A 15,641-nucleotide genomic window follows, 5' to 3' on the forward strand; every position below is an offset into this window, starting at 1 on the left:
AAAGCACGACAACATACAATTTTTCCGACTTACCATTTTATAATCCGGAACACAGAACAAACAAACACAAACAGGAATGTGCACTTGAACCAAGAACTTAGGCCTACCAAAAGCGAACTAATGTATCGATACCAGACTAAACCAATAGATTATCGTAACCAGAACAACCAGTGATAATCTTACGAAACCAAACCAAACCAAGAACTAAAAGGATTTTAACAACCCTTACGAAGCCAACCACTAAATACTTAACTGAGGCACTGAAGACGTCACCAAGGAGAAACCCGTCACGTTTCGCCGTACTAAGGACTGCACCTCGGGTCCAAGACAGGGCGACGGTCAAGGCAACGGACCACTGCAGCCGTCCTGAACGGGAACCCTCGTGGAAGAGAACGTCGGGCCACTTTTGCGATATGCCGGGATCGATGAAGTGGGGCGCCTCCCTCAGGAATCTTCACACGAAGCTTCTCGAACTCTTCACGCTTTTGGACCGGTACCGAATGACGTCGCCCCACGTTGGGCACCAATTGGAGTTCTGGACTTTTTGGTTCCGTCCAGAGGTGTCGGGGATAACACCCGAAGACCCCGGAGTTCCACCTGTCTCGGTGCACAAATAAACAGAAACACGGGCTTCTTGATGGTGGCGTCAAAGACCAAAGGTTTATTACTGCAGGGACACAGAAGTCACAGAAACTACACACGGGCAGGATCTAGGAGCCTGTTCGATTTGTACAAGAAGGGTTGCTCCTTATATACTAAATATTGGCCTTCAGGCAAATTCTTCACATGCTGGTACATTCTCAAACCTTTGTGTCCTAAACAATAAATATTTGGTGTTGCACAGGAAACGTCGATAATGTCTGATGTCAAACATTACGAAGAGGGGTTTCCCACTATTCCATCACAATCCCATGTCAACATTTCATTCAAGAGCCGGACCGCCTCATCGTAAATTTCGTTACCTCCCCCTAATAAAGATTCAGAAAGAAAGGAACGGAGCCAGGTGCGGAAGATAGAAAAGTAGGATAAGAGATGTTTGTGGGTCGTAAATGGGCAAGGCTACCTGCTTCGGCCGCCTAATCATGATCAGGCCAACGGACACGAGAACCAGTATAGCAGGACTGGCCTCGGGCAGAGGAGGCAGCCTTTGTCGAGTATCTAAGGTGCACGTGTCACTGGAAAGGTGAATCGCCGGCTAAGCCTACGTGTTCTTAATCAAAATGAAGTAATCAGAGGTTATTGCGTATGTGAGGGCAAGAAACACAAAATGGCTGCCATGATCTAAGATGGATGCCATGGGTAGATCGGAAATGTGTTTGTAACAGGAGTACTCTTGCTCGTAGCATAGCGAAAACACCAGGATATGCTAAATGGACCATTTGCGGTTCACTGATACCAAAATTATGTATTTACGACAATGTTGAAAACACGGGTTCAAATCGTCACGGAACCTCACTGTGCTTCTGCAAAACAAAAAAGAAAACCTTTAGTCCAGGAAGCAGTCTATTAGTGATGCTGATAGTAAAACATATACCAATTCTGCCCTAAAAATAGCCTAAAAGAGCGATATGGAACATGCAGGACATAATTCCAAACTATAAAAGGAAATGTAAGGCTGTCTTGTGAAGCGGCATTCATAGAATTAGGCATATAAGTTGAGGGGTGAACTTTGGTAAAAAGGAAAAGGTTGTGTGCATCCTTGGCACAGAGATTGCAGGACAACCCTAAGAACAAGATAGTGCTAAAGAAGGCACAGTAGCAGGCCCCGGCTCAAGCTATGGGTATATTCACTGATTGGTGCTTGGGCATGGGAGAGGAAAGAGGAGCTCCAGGAGACGGCGATTTGCCAATCCTTTATTGCTAAGTGAGGTGTTAATTGCTGACAGTTAGTGTTACAACTGTGTTAAAAGCTGCAGAGAATTGAAAGAGGATAAGTATTGAGAAAGTAACAGGCAGAGGTAGTGGAAGTCAGAAGCATGGAGAGCGCAGCCTCCACGTGGACCAGCGCCCAAAAGCCAGATAGGAGTGTGTCGCTGGAGAGATTCATTCGTGGCTTTGGAGGCTGCAGAGTTAAGTAGTGAAGCGTGGCATCAATAGGTGTATTTAGTTCTGGGTCATTCTTTTCCCTTTGGCTTCGGTTGAGTGATGGCTCTATTTGCCAGGAAGCAATCTATACTGGTGTTTTGGATTTTTGTTAGTGAATGTTGTCAGATACTTTCTTGATGCAAAATGTTTACTCCCTAATTCCTTTACTTGGTAGGAATGGGCCCCCAGCACACTATGCAGATTGCAGAGCGATTGTACACCCAAGGCTACATCAGCTACCCTCGAACAGAGACCACGCACTATCCAGAAAACTTCGACCTAAAGGGGTGTCTCCGGCAACAGGCGAACAATCCATACTGGTCAGATACGGTATGTACTGGTAACCAAGGTCTTGATTCCGTATGTACTGTGCATAGAGGATTCATTCCAATAGTTCCTCTGCTTTCCATGTACGAAGGACTGAATGATTGTACTTAAAAGTGTATTTCTGCTATCTATGCTCTATGTGTAGGAATGCGGAAGAGTGACTACTTGGAATGTGGTCCTGGGTAATTACCAGTGGCTGAGATTAATTCAAGAATGTTGTCCCTTACTGTAAAGATGTTGTCCACACATTTGTAAAATAATCTTCTTTATTGAAAGTTAACAGCAGGTACCTCCAGCTCCATCCTCCATCGGCTTCACAGCTCTAACTCTCCTGCTTTCAATCATAACATTCTGAGTCCCTAGCAACAAGTGTACATTCCAATTTAAAGAGCTCTACACATCTCCCCCCTTATATACACGATATCATATAACAATAACTTTCTTTTTTTTGCAATAAGGATATATTAAATGCATAATCAAGCAATGACTGAAGAACAAACATTAATAAAGATTACAACATAAATATGCATAACAATATCCTAAAATAAAAGATAATGAAAATTAATCACTCATCAATGGCTGAGGAGCAATGCATTTAGCAATATTACCAAAACTACAAACTGACCCGTCACCCAAAATGACAACACTCTTCTTTACACTTTTCACCTTAAGAGGTTTGGAAAACTTGCTGTCACCTTTTGTAACAACACCACCACGCTTTACTGCCACCCAGTCACCAGACTTTATATTAGGAAACTTGACTCCTTTCATGCAATTATAATGACTAGAAGCAACAGCTTGCTGTTCAGTGACATCCTTCTCAATTCTCTCACGATCCACCCACACATAATCTCTGTCCTTCAACCATCCTGGTAATTCTTTCACTCCTGGTTCACGCCCTTTAAGGGAAACAAAAGGTGACACTCCAGTTACAGAATGTGGTGTCACTCTATAAGACCACATTAACTTCTTAAGCTCCTCCACCCATGACAACCCATTCGAAATTGAAAGTTGTATATTATGCATAATCAACCGGTTTGTCCTTTCCACTAAACCATTGGCTTGAGGTCTAAACATGGCAACTTTTTTGTGCTTCACACCCATCCGTAAAAGATATTCTTGCATCTTCTTTGAAACTAGTTGAGGTCCATTGTCTGATACAAGTATTTTAGGAATTCCTTAATTCATAAAAACGTTGTCAAGAAATTTGATCACTTTCTCCGTGACAATATGGTCCGCTGTTTCAACAACAAACCATTTAGAATGGTAATCTATTAAAACCATCAAGAACTTACAATTTGAGCCTAGTCTGGAAATGGGTCCAAGAAAATCTATTGCCACCCTTTCCCAGGGACGAACTGGAAATTTTACAAAAGCAAGAGGAGGTTGACGCACAAACTTGGTTTTATCGCTTGTGGCACAAGCGTAGCATTCCTTAAGAGCTCCTTCAACATCTTTATCTAACCCAGGCCACCAGAATGACTGACCAACACGTCTTTTGTTCATGTTTCTGCCCAAATGCCCTTCATGAGCAATATTGACAATCTTAGATCTAAGACCCTCTGGTGGTACTAATTTATTTCTTCTCCATATCTTCTCCTCTCTGACACTCAATTCTGTCTCAATATTGTTATATCCTTTAAAACGCAAGTCCTGAATGAGATCACCACCCCGGCCTGCAGATACACCTTGCACGACTTTCTGTAACACTTCATCATTCCTCATAGCAACACCCCATTCCTCCTTGTCAAAAGCTTGTTACTCACTATACTTTATCACATCAACCTCAACTTCAGATTCTTCCTCATCCACTGTAAAAGGCATTCTGGATAAACAATCTGCCAATATTTTCTTAAGTCCCTTCACATATTCAACTTCAAAATTATATTCAAGCACAGATAAAATCCACCTTGAAATTCATGGAGTTACACTCCCTTCCAGTCCCTTGCCTCCTTTAAATAAGTGTACAAATGGTTTATGATCAGTTCGAAGCTTAAATAGCAAACCCCAAACAAAGTATTTAAAATGTTTAATCCCCCAGCAGCATGCCAGTGCCTCTTTCTCTATCACGGAATATGATGTTTCAGCACCTTGTAATCTCCTGCACTGTCGTGATGAAAGTCTTCGCTTTGACATAAAAATGTCCAAGACTAGATGCACACAAAATACCATCTTTGACTTTCTTGAATGCTTTATCACACACATCACACCACACAAAATTCACACCAGTTTTCATTAATACACGTAATGGTTCTACAATCTCAGTAAACCCTCTTACAAATTTCGAGCAATACTCGGCCAACCCCAAAACACTTTTAAGGGGATCCTTATTTGTGGGAGTGGGAGCATTCTTGATTGCATCCACAATGCTTTTTTTGGTTTGATTCCCTCTTTAGATATCTCATGCCCTAGATAATGTACACTATCTTTCCTTAATTGGCATTTCTCTCTCTTTATGGTCAATCCATGTTTACGCATGCGATTCAAAACTTCATTCATCACTTTGTCATGATGTTCATGGTCTCTTCCAAAAATCAGCACATCATCTTGAACATCTTTTATTGCCATGAGAACCCTTTGCATCATTCTTTGAAACACCGCTGAGGCAGACGGTAGCCCAAATGGCATTCTGCGGTAGCGAAATGCCCCCCGCGGTGTTAGAAATTATGTGAGATGCCTAGACTCTTCACTGAGATCAATTTGGTGGTAGGCCGCAGAAATATCAATTACTCTGAATAAATTACCACCACCCATGGCAGTCAACATTTCTGAAATGTTAGGTAGGGGCTGTCGGTCAACCCATATGTTTCTATTTAAGTCGTGCAAGTCAATACACAAACACATTTTCTTCCCACTATCTTTTGGTGCGACAACAATGGGCGCCAACCATTCTGAAGCTTCTATTGGTTCAATTATATTCCATTTCAACAATTTATCAAGCTCCTCTTGCAGAGGACCTCTCATAAGATGTGGTACAGACCTCACCTTATGGACGACAGGTGTTGCATTCTTTTTAGGTATGATTCTGTGAGAATTTTTTTTTAGCTTTCCCAATGTTTTGGAAAAAACATCAATATATTTTTCCATTATTAGCAATCATAATTTTCCACATTATGCACAACGATAGATCTTACAGGTTCAGTAGCATTAGGATTCAACATGATACCTAGGTCTTTTTGGTGACGCCATCCTAACAGGTTTGATCCTTGTTTGGTTAAATACACACATCCATACACTTTTTTTTTTTTTTTTTTTCAAAACCATTTTTATTAAGAGTTCAAGCAAGTTTTGGTACAGCCCTCCACAGTCAGGAGGAGACTGCCAACGACACATATGGAAAGACACAGCATTGAACCCAGAGCTTTAGAACGATATACCCCCAACTACCCCCATCCCACCCAACCCCAAGAACACCGTCCAACCCCTTCCCCTAGCTGCCCACCCCTTATCCCACCCTAACCCAGTGCACGTGATCACAGTTCAGCAACATGAGATGGAAAACAAAGGTGGTGCTGACCAGCAGCCTAGGGTACGGGATCCACATCTGGAGGCAGTGCATCGTCAATGTCCATGGGGGGGTCAAGGGTCAGGCCCCTATAGTCCGCCCACCGTTTCCAGATTTTGTAATGTTTGCGGGGACACCCCCGGGTTTCGAAAACAGGCTGCTCCAGGCCCATGAGGAAGTCCAAGCCCGCCTTCCAGGCACCAAGCGGGGGGGCACGTTCACTCTTCCAGGCCTGTGCCAGATCCCTCTTCCCCACCACAAGCCCTAGCAACAACAGGTGACGTTTGTAAATGTTACCCCCAACGTTTTCAAGAACATGAAGAAGGCCCAACCTAGGGGTACGAGGCAAGTCCCACCCCAACACCTCCGACAGGCAGTCCCACCCCCTGTCCAGAATCTAGTCAGTCTCTCACAGGACCACACAGTATGGAAAAGCGTCCCCCTTTCAGTACCGCACCTCAGACACTCCGGAGCAGCTATAAGACCCGCTCGCCACAGGCGGTCCCTAGTGTAATAAGCCCTGTGAAGGTATTTGAATTGGATAAAGCGGAGGCGGATAGCTATAGCAGCGCCACGAGGAGATTCAAGGGCCTCACGCCAGTCCTCTTCATCCAGGGGACCAATATCATTCTCCCAGGAGGCCTTCAATGTCGAGAGGGAAGGGGAGCAGTGCGTGACCAGGGAGCGGTATATCTGAGAGACCTTCTCAGAAAAAAGTTTTGCCTCGATGGGGCTAAAGTCGGGGAGTTGCTCCAGGCCCACTAGGCTGGGGGCAAGAGCGTGGCGAAATTGGAGGTACCGGAAGAACTGAGACCTGGGCATGCTAAATTCAGAACTAAGGTCCTGAAAGGACTTAAGTGTAGTGCCAGTAAGGACATTGCCGAGGGATGAGATCCCGATCGCGTCCCAGCCACCGAACACGGACAGAGACGCCAGCGCTGGAAGTAGGCCATTTCGCCATAATGGAGTCTCGGCTGTCAGTCTACCCCACCAACCCATACGGTGCAGGGCCCGCCGCCAGACCGCGAAGACCACCTGGGTAACCTGTGGAAGCAGTCGCCTCCGCCTGGCCGAGTACAGCAGGGTGTGGAGGGAGGCGCCACCCATTAGAGAATGCTCCAGAGCATAGGCCGGATCACTACGGTCCCCATACCACCACTCGTTAAGCACAAGGAGATGGGAGGCCTGATAGTAAGACAAAATATCCGCGGTCGCCAAGCCGCCGCAGTATGTAGAAATAAAGCACGTGCGTAGTGCCACCCTGGAGGCACCCCCAGCCCACAGAAATCGGCCCAGCACAGAGTCAACACTCCGGAACCACTGCGGGTCAATCTTAAATGGATGATTCTGTAGTTGGTAGAGAAGACGAGGCAGGGCCACCATCTTAAAGATGGCCGAACGGCCATAGATGTTAAGAGGCATACGCGTCCATGTCTTGACGTCCATCTGGACCCGATCCCACACCGGCTGGACGTTACGATCCCACGCCACCGAGGGCGAGGCAGAGAGGAAAACACCCAAGTACTTCACGCCATCCACAGCCACCTGGAGGGATGCAGCCCAAGGACAGTTCACCGTGTCACCCCCCAACACCCATAGGGTCGACTTGCGCGGGTTAAGGAAGAGCCCCGACGCCCGACCAAACTCTTGCATTAGTTCCAGGACACGAGGGCCCGTGCGCTGCAGGTCAGTCATGAAGAATAGCACGTCATCGGCATATAGAGCTATGCGGTCCGAGTGATCCGCTCCCCACACGAAGCCTCGGTAAAGCACGTCACGGCGCACCCGGGCGGCCAGTGGCTCCATGGCCAGCGTGAAAAGGTAAGGGGAGAGTGGACACCCTTGACGAGTGCCCCTGGTCACCGGAAACCGAGCGGAAGTTGCCCCAGAGACACGCACCGAGGCAGTGACATCTGTATAAAGCAACTTTACATAGGAGACGAAGACCGGGCCTAGGTTCAGCAGCGGCAGGAGAGCAAAGAGAAAGGTCCAGCTGACCGAATCGAAGGCACTGTCGATATCAGCCAACAGAAGCGCCGCCTGATCCTCCGAAGACCCAATCGCGTCAATCGCAGCCTGCGCCCGCCGAATGTTGTGCCTCGTCGCTCGGCGCGGCATAAAGCCTGCCTGATCTGGGTGAACGAGGGCCGAAATGTGTGGGAGCAGGTGGTTCGCGAGCGCCTTGGCCAGGAGCTTGGCTTCAAAATTAATGAGGGATATGGGACGATAAGATTCATGGCGATCAGGGGGCCTACCCGGCTTCTGGAATACCACGATTTCGGCATGGCGCCAATCTGGGGGGAGACGGCCATGCTCCCGCGCCTGCTCCAAGGCCCGCATGTAATGCGGCCCGAGCTGCAGATAAAATTTCTATCCATACACTTTTTTACCTTCAAACCCGATCACCATCCATTTAAGACCTAAGATGTCAATTGTCTTCCCCCATAACCTACCGCCTTAATATCAGGAGCATCCCAATCTTCCTCATTGCTCAATGCACCCCATGTCTTGAAAAAAACATTTCCTTGGACAACAATGTATAAAGGCTACCAGAATCAATTAACATTCTCACTCCTTTTGAGTTTAAATTGATGATACAATGCGGTTTTTCTAACCTTGCCGTGCTTTTACGAATAACATCGCTATTACCAACTTTGTTATTAGCTATGATGTTACAAGAACCTACTTGAGAAATAACAATGTTATCTACACAGGGTATAATTTCATGAATGTCCTCGCAAGAATCATCAATTTCTTGTACAAAAGGCTTTTTTGTCCTACATGCTTTGGCAAGATGACCTCTCTTCCCACATACTCTACAAATCGCATTCCTACCCATTCATTTGGTGCTGGAAGCTATGTGACCCGGTGCACCATACCGATAGCACCTGATAAGTCGTACTCCAAAATTAGGAAGAGGCTTACTGGCTTGAAAAGACTCACTCCCTTTATCAGAATTCTTGCTTATAGGTTTAGATTGAGATTTGACAATTGGTTTTATTACTTTGGTCTCCTCAACACACGCTTGTATCTCCGAACCCTTAGACACTACAGCTTTAGATTCAGAATCCTTAACTGCAATCGAATTAGTGCATTTATCCATCTCTTTGATCCACATGTCAGTGTGTTCTAATCTTTTAGCTATTTGTATAGCTTCTTCTAGAGCAGAATCTTTTATAAGTAATTTTTCTCGCACTCTCTTATTGTTCGTACACCTTACTATCTGGTCACGTATGAGTGAATCTGCCAATTTTTCAAACTGACAAGTTAAAGACAAACCTCTTAACCACATGGCTGCTGCGGGGATTTTTGCGCTGTGCTGCAAATTGCTATTTTGGTGCATTTATGACGAGCTCAGCTCGTCATCAGCACACGACACCCGTGGGTGATGACGAGCTGAGCTCGTCATCAGCAGCGAAAGGGTTAAAGCAGCAACATAAGTTGCAATATCTTAATCCACCCTTTGAACTCTACAGAAAAATGTATGCCTTTCAAGAACTACATTTATCTTAGTAATGAACCTTGAGTCTAACATCTGCATGCTCATATCATATACATTGCTAGGCTGACCATCACCAACCCCAAGTGAAACTTCTGGAAGGTTTTCGTATAAACGGCGTCCCTCTACTCCTAAATTATGTAATATTATGGCTTGTTTTCGTACAGGGCCATATTTGTCTGCACCTGTTGCTAAGATGTATGTTAAAAACCATTTTTTCCACTCCTTCCATGGAATTACTGGCTCCCCAGGGGTTAGAAGGAAAGAAGGCGGCGCACTTAACCCTTGATCAGCTATTAAGACAGCTAACTTGTGATGACTAAAATGGTTTCTGAAATTTCAATACCATACAAATATGCAGACACTTTTAAGCTAGTCCCCCGTAAATAAAATAATGTTAGTTTGAAAAAAAAATGAATTAACACAATAAATTAAAATAAAAACCTTGTTTACTTGTTCTTTGCTTCAAATACAATAAAGCTAGCTTCTTTCTTCAACAGTCCTCCAAAGTCGATAACTTCAAAGGAATACTTTGCAAGATCGAGTCTAGCCTCTTTAAGTTCGTCGTATTTCCAATGTTGTTTTATCAAAATCCACCCAAAGTCTTAAGATGGCCACCACGCTGCGTAGTTTTCACCCGATTTCTAAAGGAAATTGGTTTTGACGTGACGTAGCTCTGACTGCATACCAGAAGGAAGTCGTGACCTCGGGCTCAACTAAGGTACGCTGGAAGAATGTCGGGACCTCGTGCTCAACCTCGGCTTGAATCCGACCAGCAGCGTGTCTTTCAAAACTGTGGTAGGATTCTAAGCTTACTTGTGGTTTGTGTAGTACATGCGAGTTGCTATTCTAGTCTTTCTTAGGAATGCTTACTCCTTATTCCATATTCCATGTTCTACTCTGTCTGCCTTCTCTTTGTATGTTCCACTCTGTGGCAGTTGACCGGTTGTTGCTGCTGTGGGTAGTCTGCTCTTACGCTGTCTCTTAACCTGAATAAAGAAACCTGCAGGAAACCTCCACTGTCTCTGGACCTCATTTACTACAGTATTTTGGCTGCCTCTTGGGCTGTTGAATACTTCCGTACCTATTTATGGGGCATGAAGTTTACTCTACGATCTGACCACAAACCCCTGATCAAAGTCCTTTCTCCTGGCGGGGCGGGAAAGGGTTCTGCCCGGCTTATGAAGCTGGCGGCTAGATTACAAGAGTTTCAGTATTCAGTAGAGTACATTCCAGGTTGGAGAAATGTCCAAGCCGATTGCCTTTCGAGACTCTCTATGGATTGGCGTTCTCCTCACAATTCAGTTGTGTCGTTAGACTTTAGACGATGTAGCTGTGGCCTCGGTTGAGGATGCTGTTTTTGTGGGTGAAGGTGTTTTCTCTTCCAGTGACTGGCCTAGAGAAATGTCTGTTGATGCTACTCTTCAAGAGGTCATCAAACTCATAAGATTGGGGTCTAGACGAGAGAGTTCTGTTTCTGTTGCTGTTCGGCCTTACATTAAGGTCTTAGATGATCTTTCTATTGTTGGGGATATTCTTTTTAAAGGTGAGAAATGCGTACCCCCCTGTGGATTAAGGACCAAGTTATTGGCTTTGGCACATGAGGGGCACATGGGCCAGACCCTCACCCAGAGACGTCTTAAGGATCACTTCTGGTGGCCTGGTGTTGACTCCCAAGTTGTGGATTGGGTCGAAAATTGTTCTCTCTGCAGAGAAGGGGAGAAGCGGTTGAAAACTGGTCCAAAGCTGGTTGATGGTGCACACATTCTTTCTCCAAATTTGCCCTGTCATACCATTGCCCTTGATTTCATTGGCCCTATGGGTGAGTTAGGGGAGAGTGACAGATTTGCTATTGTTGTTATTGATGTTTTCACCAAGTGGTTGGTTGTTCATTTTACCAATGATATCACTGCTTCCAACTCCATCAGGTTTCTGGGAAATCTCTTTAAGGATGAGGGTTTGCCTTCTGTCTTAATCACAGACAATGGTCCACAACTCACCTCCAGGGACATGGAAATCTTTTTGAAGGAGTGTGGTGTCTCCCATCACCATACATCTTTATACAACCCTCAGGGCAATGCTGTTTGCGAAAGAGCCAATAAAGTTGTCAAAGGTATCATACAGATGGCATCCAGTGGTGGTCATATTGTCAGGAAGATGGTGAATGAAATGTTATGGGCATATCGTACCACCCCTTTGGCTAGTGGAGATTTGTCTCCATTTCTGTTGATGAGAGGACGTGATCCTGGTTTAAAACTATTTCCGTCCTGGATGAGGGATGTCGTTACTCTGCAGGCTTAGGGTAATTTTCCAGATGATCTTCAAACTGATGTTGCTGAATCTACCCCCAATATCACTTCTTCTCCTCCTTTTCTGGTGGGAGATTTGGTCAAAATCAAATTGGGAAGGTTACAAAAAGGTTTGTCCAAGTTCAAGGGTCCATTTAAGGTCAAGAAGGTGCTCAACCATTGTGTCATTCTAAATAATGGCGAATGCTGGAACTTAAGGAGAGTTGCTCTCTACAAGAGGCAAAAGGGTTCTTCCTCTTTGTTTTCTGTGCACTCTGATGCTTCTGCTTCTTCCACTTCTTGTTCTGATGATTCTGTTACTAGTGGTTATTTGTTGGCCAATGACACTGATGATCACTTACCTTCAAATGGTGCGTCCCTTGGTTCTCATGCACAAGATGAAGTCATTGTTTCCGGTGGGGGTGATGCTCCTGCTCTGTTGCAGGGTCTTGTCCCTGTTCAAAGTTCTTCTCTTTCTGCACGCCCCCTTAGGCCTCGGCGGCCTCCTACTTATCTGCAAGATTTTATTTGTTAAGTTTCATTTATTCTTTTGTTTTTTTTTGTTTCTCAAACAACAGAAAGGGAGAAGATGTGTAGTACATGCGAGTTGCTATTCTAGTCTTTCTTAGGAATGCTTACTCCTTATTCCATATTCCATGTTCTACTCTGTCTGCCTTCTCTTTGTATGTTCCACTCTGTGGCAGTTGACCGGTTGTTGCTGCTGTGGGTAGTCTGCTCTTACGCTGTCTCTTAACCTGAATAAAGAAACCGGCAGGAAACCTCCACTGTCTCTGGACCTCATTTACTACAGTTTGCACAGTTCAACGATGAATACAATACAATTTGTACAATACCGATATTTACGAACCAAAGTCTTTCTTTGTACAACTTCTTGGCCACTGCACATTTAGCGAATTTAAACGAATGTCTCTGGGATTTTGAAATATTCACTTTATGTATGAGAAATTATCAGGCCACTGAATCTTTAGCCTACACATGCAAGTTCCGGTCCACTACTTGAATTAAAACAAACATCTCTGGACCATTGAAATATTTAATTCCTTGACTTCCATCATTTGTGCAAAGGCGTACTGACACTTGGGAAATTCATGCACCAGTCAAAATCTTGAATTCGTACAAGGCGTCCACGAGTGCAGTAAAAATATTCAGTTTTTAGAAATTAACAGTTGTGCCAAAGATGATGTAGAGATGTTGTTGAAAACAAACCGTTATGCTACAGACGACGTTGTTGACATCAAACAGTCATGCAGAGGCAATGTTGTTGGCATCAAAATGTTCATGTAATAATTGTATTCTTGTGAATTTAGAGCTCCCAGTTTCACAACTTGCAGCTTAACAGCTCCTTGGATACTCTTCAGTCAATAGCAAACAAATGTAATCAATTTACTCACAATGTGGAGGATGATTTTCTCTGATAAATATTGATAATCCAAAGGTGGAGGTACAACAGTAGTCTGCCCCTTCCGCAGATATATCTTCTGGTTTCCCTCGTCGCCAATGTAAAGATGCTGTCCACTAATTTGTGGAATAATCTTCTTTATTGAAAGTAAACAGCAGGTAACTCCAGCTTTATCCTCCATCAGCTTCACAGCTCTTACTCTCCTGCTTTCAATCATAACATTCTGATTCCCTAGCAACAAGTGTACATTCCAATTCAAAGAACTCTACACTTCATTGTTATTTTTCTTAGTGATGGTACATTCCACAATCTACTGTGCGTGAATGTATACCTTCACTGGATTAATTGATCTGTTTTTTTCTGTTTAAATTTGTTTCATTTTTTTTTAAACAATTATTATTGACAGACATTCACATTCACATGCACGTATATCAAAAGGTGAAGACCTACAGATCACAGTTATTTGACCATGACATCTTTGGTGTATTTTCTATACGCCGCATGTGGGGTGTAGGGTAGGGTAGGGTAGAAGAGGAGGTTAGTTGGAAGGGATTGGGGGTGGGATAAGAGTAAAGATGAATAGGTATGGGGTATGTGATTGATTTTCTTTACAGCACCAATGAACTGGGAAACTGGAAAGGCAGAACAAAGCTACTTTTGCTCAACTGCTGGGCGTGGCTTCACCTTTTGAAGGTTATGTAGCCTGATTGAACTAGTGTATTAAGGATTTAATTTTTCTTCTGGTGGATTGTTGGAAAGGTATGCCACACAGCACTTTCACAGGGCCTACTGTAGTAGTTTAATGTGGTCTGTTTTATATCATCCGTGATTCTCCTACAAATGTGGGCTTTGAAAGTGTCTCCTGGTTTCTGTTGGAGCATGTAGCTTGCATGAAGTCTGGCTAATTTACCAGCTGCCATCCATCACCACCCCCTTTTGAACCGCCATCCTTAGATGAGCAGTCTTGGAGTGTTTTACTCTTACACATATTTTAAGTGGGAAGACAATAAGCAGCTTCCCCTTGCTCCATTCTTCTCTCTCAATTTCCCTATCACAAAGTTCAAAAGGGTGGTAGAAACCTCAGAGTAGTTATGAGTGGCTGAGATTAATTCGAGCATTCCTTCTATTACCTTATTGTTTTCAACAGTGCAACATGCATGCTCAGACATGGGTCCTGTGCTCTCTGTGCCTCAGGAATCCAGCTGCCATTCACTGATTAGCCCAGCAGGCTGAGCCAGTCTTGGGTTGCTTGTTTCTTGTTCCAAGGAGACCCTGCCTGGCTTTTCAGTCTGGACTGTTACTACTAGAGCAGGACCAAGCTTGATTTGCCTATGTTGGGTTCCTGTCTGGAGTGGCATAGTGGGCGAAAATAGATGAACTGGCTGCGAGTAATTACCTGTGGCTAAAATTAATTGAAGGATTACGCCCATCATCTTTCTGTTTACCTCAGTACCACAAACTGGCAGAAGGAACAATGCTCTTTATGAGGCTCATCAGATGTCCTCTGCGGCGGCCATATAAGAGGACTCCTTGGGTTAGCTGGCAGGGGCAACACCTGGACCAGCTGACCCACATGATACAATAAGTCCATGGTTACTGGCTGTGTCTCGGGTCCTGCATGTAGTTTGTTGTAGAGCAGCTGAGTGCTGACACAGCAAGATAGCACTGTCAGTAGAAATAGAAGTGTAACTACCCCATATGAAGCAAGGCTTTAGTTGCATACTTTGTGCTAGACTTTGAAGGCTATGTGTTGCTTAGGCCGCACCTGGTTTTTGAACTATTTTATATTAGTCTGATAGGTTGACAAAATAAATCTGTAAATACATTAATTCTAAGCTCCATTGCCTATGACATTCTGTGCAAGCTCTGTCCTGAGGAGATGGGCCTGACCCAGTGGTCTTCTGCCCCGATAACTCTGTTGGGTGATGAGTAGGCCCCTTAACTAGAAGATCTGCTTAGATGAGAGTATAGATTGCTTGTCGGGCTCTAGTTCTACAGATACTTTTCAGTTGTAGTCCTCAGTACAGTGTCGCGACTTGAGTGTGTGCGTCTGTTAGCCCCATGTCTATATACTGGGAATATACCTTTTCTACTTGCGCCCTTCACCATATGACCAAATGTTCCTCAGCAGAGGTGTATGCTGAAACTGAACACATACTCCTACTGTGTGACTTTCCCGTAGACATTGGTTTAACCTGTTCGCTTATCTTTCGTGGTCCAGCATGACTGCAAAGGTTTTCATCTTTAGCCACTGATCATCTGGAGATGCCGCTTTTACCTCCAAGGCCCTGGCCAGAGGTTACCAGCATCAACCCCAGACCTCTGGCATATATAAGTAATCCACATTTTGTGATTTTCCAAAAATCGAAATAAAGTTTATGAACTGAACTGTAATCCACATTCACAGCCCAACAAACAGTGTGTATTTAACATGATATCTTTTGGAATATAAAATTCGCCAGTGACCTTTCAGCAACCACAGACTGCTTCCTGGCTTCTGCACCAGTGCACCCCTAT

The 15,641-nt window shown here is 44.4% G+C and overlaps 1 protein-coding gene across 1 annotated transcript in view; it reads left to right on the forward strand.

The window, feature by feature from the left end:
* Nucleotides 1-15,641, forward strand: part of TOP3B (DNA topoisomerase III beta) — a 138,089-nt gene that overhangs the window by 90,078 nt on the left and 32,370 nt on the right. The window contains exon 10 of the mRNA XM_086942725.1: nt 2,261-2,415. Within this exon, the coding sequence (XP_086798851.1) occupies nt 2,261-2,415 (155 nt within the window). The remainder of the gene's footprint in view (nt 1-2,260; nt 2,416-15,641) is intronic.

The sequence above is a fragment of the Lissotriton vulgaris genome, chromosome 11 (genome assembly GCF_964263255.1).
Source record: "Lissotriton vulgaris chromosome 11, aLisVul1.2, whole genome shotgun sequence".
Lineage (NCBI taxonomy): Eukaryota > Metazoa > Chordata > Amphibia > Caudata > Salamandridae > Lissotriton > Lissotriton vulgaris.